The 11,711-nt window shown below is 45.4% G+C and overlaps 1 protein-coding gene across 9 annotated transcripts in view; it reads left to right on the top strand.

Annotated features, from left to right (window-relative positions):
- Positions 1-10,172, top strand: part of SMARCD3 (SWI/SNF related BAF chromatin remodeling complex subunit D3) — a 245,590-nt gene extending 235,418 nt beyond the window's left edge. For 5 of the 9 annotated variants that reach the window (XM_074946669.1, XM_074946670.1, XM_074946673.1 and 2 more), the window contains 2 exons: positions 5,020-5,121; positions 5,262-10,171. In XM_074946669.1, the coding sequence (XP_074802770.1) occupies positions 5,020-5,121; positions 5,262-5,315 (156 nt within the window). In that variant the 3' untranslated portion in view covers positions 5,316-10,171. Of the gene's footprint in view, positions 1-5,019; positions 5,122-5,261 lie in introns of all 9 variants that reach the window. The other 4 variants (XM_074946671.1, XM_074946672.1, XM_074946676.1 and 1 more) reach the window with 1 other exon arrangement.
- The last annotated feature ends 1,539 nt before the right edge of the window (positions 10,173-11,711 follow it).

Consider the following 11,711-nt stretch of genomic DNA (forward strand, 5'->3'; position numbering starts at 1 on the left):
TACCGTGGCTAGCATAGACTCAAGGAGTGGTGCACTGTGGGTAGCTATCCCACAGTCTCTGCTGCCCATTGGAATTCTGGGTTAAGCTCCCAATGCCTGATGGGGCAAAAATATTGTCATGGGTGATTTTGGGTACATATCGTCAGTCTCCCCTCCCTCCCTCCTTGAAAGCAATGGCAAACAATCGTTTCGCACCTTTTTTCCTGTGTTATCCGTGCAGACACCGTAGCATGGCAAGCATGGAGCCCACTCAGCTGCACACTGCTTTTGTGAGCATTGTAAACACTTCTCACATTATCCTCCACTATGTGCAGAGACTAGCTCGGAGCCGCCAGCACAAGGAAGATTATGAGGAGGACATGGACACAGACGTTCCTGAAAGCATGGGATGTGGCAATTGGGATATCATGGCGGCATTGGGGCATGTTGATATAGTGGAACGCCAGTTCTGGGCCTGGCAAACAAGCACAGACTGGTGGGACTGCATAGTGTTGCAAGTATGGGATGATTCCCAGTGGCTGCAAAACTTTCACATGTGTAAGGCCACTTTCATGGAACTTTGTGAGTTGCTTTCCCCCGCCCTGAATCACAGGAATACCAAGATGAGACCTGCCCTGACAGTTGAGAAGTGAGTGGCAATAGCCCTGTGGAAGCTTGCAACACCTGACTGCTACCAGTCAGTCGGGAATCAATTCAGAGTGGGAAAATCTACAGTGGGGGCTGCTGGATCCAAGTAGCCAGGGCAATCAATAACCTGCTAACAAAGGTAGTGACTCTTGGAAATGTACAGCTCATAGTGGATAGCTTTGCTGCAATGGGGTTCCCTAACTGTGGTGGGGCGATAGAACCCATATCCCTATCTTGGCACCGGACCACCTTGCCAAACAGTACATAAACTGCACTGTAAGTGCATAAACTTACCTAGGAAGGTGGTGGAATCTCCTTCCTTAGAGGTTTTTAAGGTCAGGCTTGGTCCTACTTTGAGCAGGGGGTTGGACTAGATGACCTCCTGAGGTCCCTTCCAACCCTGATATTCTATGATTCTATGCAAGGAGTACTTCTCAATGGTATTGCAAGTACTGGTGGATCACAAGGGCCGTTTCACCAACATCAGTGTGGGATGGTCGGGAAAGGTGCATGACACTCACATCTTTTGGAACTCCAGGCTGTTCGAAAAGCTGCAAGAAGGGACTTTCTTCACAGACCAGAAAATTACCATTGGGGATGTTGAAATGCCAATAGTTATCCTTGGGACCCAGCCTACCCCTTGCTCCCTACACAGGCAGCCTGGACAGCAGTAAGGAGCAGTTCAACTATAGGCTGAGAAAGTGCAGAATGGTGGTAGAATGTGCCTTTGGATGTTTAAAAGGGCACTGGTGCTGTTTGCTGGGTAGGTTAGACCTCAGCGAAGGCAATATTCCCATTGTTATTGCTGCTTGCTGTGTGCTCCATAATATCTGTGAGAGTAAGGGGGAGACGTTTATGGCGAGGTGAAAGGTTGAGGCAAATCACCAGGTGGCCAATTTTGAACAGCCAGACACCAGGGCAATTAGAAGAGCACACCGAGGTGCGCTGCGCATCAGAGAGGCTTTCAAAAACAGTTTCATGACTGACCAGGCTACGGTGTGACAGTTGTGTGTGTTTGTCCTTGATGCAAAGCCACCCCCTGTGGTGAATGTACTTCCCTGTAAGCCAATCCCGCCCCCTTTGACCACAGCTGGCACAGGAAATAAAGTCCCTGTTGTTCTGAATCCATTCATTCATCTCCTCCTGCGTGTTCTGATCACGCTATCTGTATGCTTTCCTGGCCTCTGCCACCGAATGCCTCCATGCATTCAGCTGTGCCCTATCAGTGCAGGAGGACTGCACGAGCTCTGAAAACATATCATCGCAAGTGTGTTTTTTTCACCTTCTGATCTGTGATAATCTCAGGGTTGGAGTTGATATGGGGAGCACAGAAACATTTTCAGCTGAAGTAGGGGAGAAAAGGGAAAGTAGAATTTAAGAAAATGCATTTCTGAGAACAAAAGGGAGACTCTTTCACAGTGAATCAAGCAATTCACAGCAGACAACACATGTGTTTTAGGTACAAGGTCGCATTTTGCTTTTTATATTGAGCACCTGCCAGTATGGTGACACATCACACATGGCTGGGCAACAGAATTCTGTTTCCAGGCAGCCATGGTAAGCCAAAGGGTACGTGGGGTTGGCTTCTTCCGCTTTCATAACGTGTGGGAATGGTTTCAAACTGCAGCACCCTCCGTTCCCATAGCAACCAATGCCGGTTGGATTTGCCGTTTAAAAGGAGGGGCTGCAGTTTTGGGGTAGATGTGCAGCACACCCCTCCCCCCTGCATGGCTGTTCTCCGGGATGATCCCTTTTAGCCAAGTGCAAACAGCCCAGCATGACCGGGGTCTAATGTGCCAGGGATCACCAAAGAGGGGATTACTGTTCCCTTACAAAAAGTCCCCTGTTTCAACCAGGTGACCGTGAATGATATCACTCTCCTGAGGCTGACACAGAAAGATAAAGACCGAATGTTGCATGAACACGACAAAAACCCAGGACCATTTGTTGCCATGCTTTGTGCTGCAATGATTCCAGACTACTTGCTATTGGCTTGGCATGGTAAAGTGTCCTACCGCGGAGGACGAAATAAGGCAGCCCTCCCCAGAAACCTTCTGCAAAGACTTGCAGAGTATCTCCAGGAGAGCTTCATGGAGATGTCCCTAGAGGATTCCTGCTACATCCCCAAACATATTAACAGATTTTTCCTATAGCTTTACTGGCTGCAAATGCATCCCAATTGTTCAGGGCAAATCAAACATTAAACACAATTGCTTTTAACACCTGTAGTTTAGTTACAAATATGCACTCACCAGAGGTGCCTTCTCCGCCTTCAGGGTCTGGGAACAATATGTCCTGGGAGGTATTGGCTCCAGGATGATGAAACGATCCTGGCTGCTGGGGAGAACAGATTCTCCACTTACCTGCTGCGCATTCTCCTCCTCTTCCTCATCCACAAAAACCTCCTCCGTGTTGTGTGAGGCTGCCACCTTGCAGGTGTCCACAGACAGTCATGGGGTAGTGGTAGGGTCTAGGTCCCCCCCCTAGAATGGCATGCAGCTGATCATAGAAGCGGCATGTCTAGGGCTCTGACCTTGAGCTACGGTTTGCCTCCTTTGTCTTTTGGTAGGCTTGCCTGAGCTCCTTAATTTTCACGCGGCACTGCTGTGTGTCCCTGGTGTAGCCTCTGTCCACCATATCCTGTGCAATTTTGGTATATATATCAGCATTTCTTCTGCTGGATTGGAGTTCTGCCTGCACAGATTCTTCTCCCCATACAGCAATCAGCTCCAGTGTCTCTCATTCGCTCCATGCTGGAGCTCGTTTGCAATTCTGGGACTGCATGGTCACCTGTTCTGCTGACCTCGCCACGCTGACCAAACAGGAAGTGTTTCAGAGTAACAGCCATGTTAGTCTGTATCCGCAAAAAGAAAAGGAATACTTGTGGCACCTTAGAGACTCAAATAAATGCTCAAATAAATTTGTTAGTCTCTAAGGTGCCACAAGTACTCCTTTTCTTCAAACAGGAAATGAAATTCAAAAGTTCCCGGTGCTTTTCCTGTGTACCTGGCTAGTGTATCGGAGTTGAAAGTGCTGTCCAGAGCGGTCACATTGGAGCACTCTGGGATAGCTCCCGGAAGCCAATACCATCAAATTGCACAGTGCTGCGTCTACATTACCCCAAATTCGACCCAGGAAGGTTGATTTTAGCACTACTCCCCTCGTTGGGGAGGAGTACAGCAATCGATTTTAAGAGCCCTTTAGATTGGCGGAACGGGGTTGGTTGTATAGGCGCATTCCTTATAAAATCGACCTAACGTGGCTAAATTAGACCTAACCTCATAGTGTAGACCAGGCCGTAGTTAAAACACACTAATCCCCAGAGTAGAGAGTGCTAGGTTGATGGAAGAATTCTTTCATTGACCTAGCTAACACCTCTCAGGGAGGTGGATTACATACAGTGATGGAAGACCCACTCTCATCACTGTAGTAAGTGTCTACACTGAAACACTACAGCAGTGCAGCTGTGACACTAGTTTTTTAAGTCTGGACATAGCCTTATCCTTTGCTTCTCTGTGTTAACTTAAGAACTTCCTGATGCTGTGTTCCAGGATGCAACTAGGAGTATCCCAGTTGACTAATAAATCCTAGTCTGTTTTTGGTAAGGCTGCATGGAGCTGCAGCAGATACTTGCTGAAGTGCATTGATCTCTGAAGAGGGTAAAAGTCTCTTAAAAGGAATGTGCTTTAGCCAGACTAGCTGGGCAAAGCTTAAGGTGAGAAGTGGGAGTGCTGGAGCCTGGCAGCACAGTCTAAGAGACATTGAGACCATGCAGCTTATCCTTATGGAAAAGTGTAAACCCTTGGGGGTTTTGCACACTGATGGGGTCCTCCCAGGGGACTATTTACAAGCCAGGGCATAGCATGGATTCTGTGCATTAGTGGCAGTATGCAATGCACTAAATGTCCCCTGCCTTGTTCTGTAACAACAGTTATATTTGCTCAGCTTTTCAAAGCAGTGCAGGGGATTTGGTCATTGCTTTTAATGACTTAAAGTCCCCTGCACTGCTTTGAAAATCTCTACCATTTTAAGATTTTTCTTTCCCCGTTAATTGTTCAAATCTTTTTATATTTTCTTGCAGGTATTGAAAAAGTACCTCAAATTTTTGGCCAATTTTGAGCCTTCAGTTTTCTCCCCTTTCCTAATTTATTAATTGACTGACTTTCTCCATAGCAGTTCTTTCCCTGTTGGGAAATGGAGTGGGCTCAGGAGAGGTATGGATTTTGGATAAAGACAGCACTTTAGTAAGCATTTTTGGTTAAGATCCTGACAATTTAATGCTGGTGAGGAAGCCACGTAGACATTGCTGGGACACTTTGACTCCAGGTATGTTGGAGGGTTACATGCAGATTATAAGAAATGTGGTAAGGAATTGTTGCATCTTTGTCACAGGTGATGACTGATGTGGTTGGGAACCCTGAGGAGGAGCGTAGAGCTGAATTTTATCATGAGCCCTGGTCCCAGGAGGCTGTGAGCAGATATTTCTACTGCAAGGTAAGGAGGAAATGTAATTTAGCCTGCTTGTGGCATGCGTGCTGGCTAACTGGGCATGGGCAGAGTGAATCCTCCTGCCTGCTGATTGATAATGTGTGAATCTGCAGAATTGTACAGACTTATAATTTTTATTCTTTCAGATCCAACAGCGCCGGCAGGAACTGGAACAGTCTCTGGGAGTGCGTAACACATAAACTTTATTTACAATCTCCCATTGGCATCATGAACCTAGAGCCAGTGGACGTCTAAGTGTTACTTAGCTCACTGTTACACATGGACTTGCTTAATGACTGGACAAGAATGTGCCATCAGCAACACCAGTCACAACACCAGCTTTAGCGTGACCCCTGAAAATCCTGCTAATGTGAGTGTCTCAAACCATTCCAGGCCGGAGAGGGCGCAAGATTTCTATTCCCCATAGAGGTGTCCATATTAATAAGGATTAAATGTTCATCCATCTACTTGCATCATTGAGTTTTAGTAGAAAGTTCAGACACTACACAGCAAACTTATTGGACTATACCATATATTCATGGGTGCGGGGGGATGCTAGATGTTACAGGAGACTGTGGATGTGGAGAAACAAAGGCAGTTCTCATTCTTCATGGTTTCAGCTATGATCTGAGAGTCTCCTATGACAACTTTCTGCACTGATAATTCCCTGAAAATGGACAAAATGTTCTACCAGCTGTGGAATCATTCAGTTACCCAAACACAGCTTCCATTCCAACTGGAACTGACCAAGGGGCTGCCCTCCCCCATGGGAGAGAAAGATTTCTGTCCATTAAGTGACAAAACATCTAAAAGGAAGAGGTACAGTCAGGCCGTTCATTCTGCAAGACCTTGTCCCCTTGAGTGAAAGATGGAGTGAAGTCCGTTTCACCACACAAGCCAAGAACTCATCATGATGCTCAAATCTGCGATGCTGAGACGAATATAACTGCCTCTATGATAAGAAAACTGCCAGTGGCATCATTGGAGCCAGTAGTGGTGAGGTTGGAGCCAAAAGGAAGCATTCTGGGAAAGTGGAAATGACCTAGTGGTGCTTTGTGTTTATTACTGCTTTAGCTACAGTTAGTATTACTGGAAGGCTAAAATGTAAGGTATCTGATTTCATTACCTTTGTGCTGTGCTGGCTGTAACATAAGGAACAGTGCTCAAGAGATGTTTCCTCCTGATCACTGAAGTGCTGCAGAGTCCAAGATGTGCAACTTCATAGCATGTAAGAAAATTGCAGTGACTTCTCTTCTCTGACTCCATGGATGAACCCTGTGTTTCAACCACAGATGTAGAACCTATACCAGAAAAAACTTTCAGCGCCTTTATTTAATCTGTAACTGTACTTCAGGATGCTGCTGGGTTACAAGCACTATCTGCCACAATCAAGTTCCAGCAGTAGAGATTGAGAACTCCTAGAAAAAACAACTTCCCTCGAGAAGTATAGGAGATCCAGGCTATGAAAATTACAACCTATTAAACAGCCAAGAGGCAGCGAGTAGTGGCACATGCCCACCCCTTGAACCCTGAATCTATGTTGCACCCAGGTCAGTCTGTAATAATAACCCAACATGATTCCCAGCCCAAAAAGCAGTTGCCAAAGTTGAATGAATGACATATTGATGATTGATAAATCAAACTCCTCTTCTGGGATACTCCTACTTGCATCCTTTTCTTCACTCTCATGCAAGGAAAAATAAGTTCAGGTTTGTAGTGCACTGTTCTTCTCAACAATGTAGTTTGTTTTAATATTGCTATCTCCTCCTCTGTCATCTTTGCAGGTCTTCCCTGTTGGGGAATTGTCCTCTTCTGGTGTACTCCTGAGTTTCCTTTGTCCAATTCTGGAAGGGGACATCCATGCCTCTTCATTTAACCTCTCTGCTTTTGTATACCATAGTTTTCACTCTGATCATTGTGTTCAGAGACCTGTTTGAGCATTTGAATTTGGATTGTGATGATGTACCAGTCAGTACTATCTTATAAATTAATTTGGTGTGAGACAGATCCCTGCTTTGTCCTGGATAGTGAGGCCTTTTATTGTAAATGGGGGAGCACGCTCCTCAATGCTTGGGCTAAACCGTTTCCATGTTAAAACCACTCCAGTCCTGCAGTCTTAAGCTAAGACTAGAGTGGGAATGTGAGGTTCCTGGGATGTGAAAGATATTCAGCTCTCATTTACTCCATTAACCTGACCACAGGCAAAACATTCTGAGGGGAAACAGAGTGAGTTATCTGCAACTGTGCTTCCATATTTATTAGGCTGCTGTATCAGTTGTGTGCATGCTATCCAGTGTGTAGGCTCTTTTCAGCACATGTTAAACAGAGCAGCTACATTTAGAGGATGGGTTCAGTCTCCAGTAGTAAGAAATACATAAATAATACTTGTTTGTTTGTGTGAGAAAAGGAAGAGCAGGGGCTGGGGCATAGGTATGCAGCACATAGAATCATAGAATAACAGAGTTGGAAGGGACCTCTGGAGGCCATCTAGTCCAACCCCCTGCCCAGAGCAGGACCAATCCCAACTAAATCATACCAGCCAGGGCTTTGTCAAGCCTGACCTTAAAAACTTCTAAGGAAGGGGATTCCACCACCTCCCTAGGTAAGGCATTCCAGTGTTTCACCACCCTCCTAGTGAAAACGTTTTTCCTAATATCTAACCTAAACCTCCCCCACTGCAATTTGAGACCATTACTCCTTGTCCTGTCATCTGCTATCACTGAGAATAGTCTAGATCCATCCTCTTTGGATCCACCTTTCAGGTAGTTAAAAGCAGCTATCAAATCCCCCCTCATTCTTCTCTTCCGTAGACTAAACAATCCCAGTTCCCTCAGCCTCTCCTCATAAGTCATGTGTTCCAGTCCCCTAATCATTTTTGTTGCCCTTCGCTGGACTCTCTCCAATTTTTCCATATCCTTCTTGTAGTGTGGGGCCCAAAACTGGGCACAGTACTCCAGATGAGGCCTCACCAATGTCGAATAGAGGGGAACGATCACGTCTCTCAATCTGCTGGCAGAGAGCATGTGCCAGAGAACTTTAGATTAGGTAACTTTCCCCTTCAGGTGCCAGATGGTCATGTGTTGAGATTCCAGCTGTGCTGCCTCCTCTAATAAGAGAAGATGGAGTGGTAACCGCCCGTCTTCCTTATACAAGTCTGACACAGTACAGGATTTAATTGGACATTTCTATTGCCCCATGTCTGTACTTTCACATCAGGTTATTCAGAATCTCCATTAGTGTTGTTGCTTCCAACGTACATATTTCTACCACTGCAGTATGTTACTGCCATAGACTAACTAGGGATAACACTGAATATATCCAGCTAGAGGTTGTATTCTCAGAGTCTCCCCCAATGTAGTCCAGAATGATGAAGTGAGCTGTAGCTCACAAAAGCTCATGCTCAAATAAATTGGTTAGTCTCTAAGGTGCCACAAGTACTCCTTTTCTTTTTGCGAATACAGACTAACACGGCTGTTACTCTGAAATTCCCCAATGATTATTCTTAGGAGTGGCTGACAGCTATCTCCCTTGGCTAAATTGAGTATGGGAGTTTGATTTTTATCATTGTTTAGAAACAGTCCTGCACCTATTCTTTTACTGAGGAAGTAAAGAGAGAAACAGTCCCTTGTATTATGGCTGTACAGCCAGGAGGAGCCTGAGCCAGTACTGTAAGCAAGAAGGAAAATTGCATGTAGGGAGAAACAATACAGCAGGATTGGGTAGAAGCCGAACAGCACTGTAATCATGGCAGAATTTGAACAATAAACTAAATTGAATTAACTTAATTAATGGATAGAAGATGTTAGGAAGGCTCTGGGGAAAGCTCTCAGCAGATGATGAAAGAGGCAAATCCTGCCTGGTGCAGGAAAAAGGGCTTACATGGACTAAAGGATCCCTTCTGGCTATTCTATTTTGATGCTGTAGGACAACACAAATCTATGCAGGGTGCAACAAAGGAATCTAGCATCTGTCAGAGAAAGGGGGTAGATAACAGCATATAGGTCCATATCTATATATATATGGTGTAAACTAGAACCTATAGCAGATGACTGGAAAAGGTTTAGTGCAGAATCCATGGTGTTCCAATGCATGGGGACAAGGAAGGTGCATCTTGGAGTTGAACTGTGAAATTGGCAGGTTTGTAACACTCTTTTAGTTATCCCTACTTTGCACAGTGGATAAGGATTCAGAGGCAGTGGTTCCTAGAAAGTACAGAATGAAAAGACCTATTTGGCCATCTAGGCAGTTCCCGCAAATGAGTGGTGGAATTCAGCGGTGGGAAGACATGGAGCAGAGAGCACTTGAAGTGCCATTAAATCATAGCACAGACTAATCAATGCAATACCATTTGGATATAGCACAGTCTATGTAATTCAGTCTGCTCACTGTGTGTATGCAAGTATAAATATATATGTGGAATAACCAAGTGAGACAGCCAGTCTGATAACTGCTGTGTAGGCTGGAAAATGGGTAGGCAGGGCACAGCCTAATAGTCTGTCATAAACCTTGTCTGAATTATGGACATTGTAGAAAAAATGTTCACCATTACTAACACTGGTTCAGATGAAACTCATAGTATTGGCCATTCTAGTGCAGAAAGCACTCCAGCTGCCAAAACTGATTGTAGCACCATGTTTAGAATCGTGCCTTGCAGCATTGGATGGCAGAGTCCTGGTGCAGCTTGTGAGTCACCTACAACAGAATGCCCTTGTTAATACTTGTGCAGTCAAGACTAGTTAGGTTTCTTTCTGTTAAGAGCTCTTCCACATGCAGTGAAAGCAGTTGAGGGCAAAGCAGACTGTTTTCCTGAAGAGTGTTTCCTCCTTTCTTGTAACTGCTCTGTTCTTCAGTGAGCTGCATCTGGTCCATCAGATCTTACCTTGTATGACAAACAGCTTTGCCAATCTTATTCAGGAATGGAACTCCATAACTTGTGTGTGTGTTTGTGTGTGTATGGGGGGGCACAGAGAGTGACAAGAGAAAGCGAGATTTCCTCTACTGTGTAGCCACCATATCTTTGTTGTATGATGCAGAGTGATTCGTAGAAAAGCTTTTAACAATAAATAATTTGTTCCTTTGTAACCTTTGCATTTGCATTACATCTCTCAACAAAGCAAGCTCCATAAGCCCACTGTGAAACAATTGCACAGTTGTTTGCGAATTTTTTTAACACACTACAAGCAGAAGATTTCTGCAACTTCTTGCTCCTTCTAGCAACTCAGAGGACTTCACTATCTTCCTGAAGATTGCAAGCACAGCTCTGAGGTTTTTGGGGGGTGGGGGAGAGCAGGGGGTTACAGGGAAACTGAAGGGCCAAACTGTGACTCATATTTACATATGTCTACAATGGAAAATTGATAAGCCAGCTTTTCCTGCTGAGTCCCAGCCACCATCAGAAATGTCTATCCTCATTCATATAGGTTTCTTGCTGCCATTGGAAAAAGACTCGACACAGTGAATATTTATTTTCTGGACACCTCTTCTTTAAAGGGATTGGGATAAGGTTGGGAACTGTCTCCATTGGGCATTTCTGGGAAGCATCTATCTTGCCATTTCTTGTCTAATTTATTTCAGTGGCAGCTTCAGGGTTGCATCACCTCCAGCTGTACCACTGAGAGCACCATATAAAAATCCTGAGGGACTGAGTAATCCCCCAAAAGCCTGAGTGTAGGTAGGTCTGCTCACTAGGTCTCTGAGCGCCCTCATCTTTAGTATTCTGTGACAGGAGCAGTGTCCAGCTGGTAAGGCTACTGGAATACTCCGGTCAAGTTGGAGTGGGCTGAAGGCAGGGAGTGGGCCCAGAGCAAGCTGTTTCAGAAAACAGAGACATGGGAGGGCATGGGAGTGCAGCAACACAAAGGTGAGGGGTTTTTCGTTGTCTATCATTTTCTCAAGGAGGTTGAGACCAGGAGCAGACAAAAAGTAGGTTTCAGCTGGTGGCAAGGTGTCAGGAGTACCTGGACTTTGTTCAATTCCTCAGTGAGAGTGGAAGACATGGGTGAGAGAAGTGGCTCTCTTTTTTTGCAGTTCAGTGAGGCCTTTGTGACTATATTTGCTATTTCAAAGACTCCCACCAGCATGGGTGTAAAGTATATTACCAAGATCACATGTTCATTTGGGCCAATTTAGCAAGATGCAAGAACTCTGCAGGAGACAGTATTTAAGGTAACAACAAGCTAGGGAGCTGTATAGGATAAATGCCTGCTGAGAGCGTACAGTGAGCAGAAGGGAGATATCAAGCGAGTGCATCTGGGGCTAGCAGCAATTTAAGGTGAGAATGTGGGTCAAGGAGAGGCCTAGAATTACAGTTAGAGCTCGGGGTAAAGTTTTGGGATTAGGGTGAAATTGAGTGTTAGGGTTTGGGTGAGGGGTTGGGTTATGGTCAGGATCAGGGTCTGGGTTAGGTTTAGGGGGAGGATTTAGGGTTAGGGTTGTTAAGGTGTTCAGGGCAAGGTCTTAGGATTAAGAGGTAGGGTGAGGGGTGAGGTTTAGGGTGGGGGGAAGTGGGGGTTAGGCTAAGGGGTTAGGATTTAAGGGTGATGCTTAGGGTTAGGTTTAGGGTCAGGGTTGGTTAGGGTGAGGGTTTAGGGTTCAGC

Source organism: Natator depressus, chromosome 2 (assembly GCF_965152275.1).
Source record: "Natator depressus isolate rNatDep1 chromosome 2, rNatDep2.hap1, whole genome shotgun sequence".
Classification (NCBI taxonomy): domain Eukaryota; kingdom Metazoa; phylum Chordata; order Testudines; family Cheloniidae; genus Natator; species Natator depressus.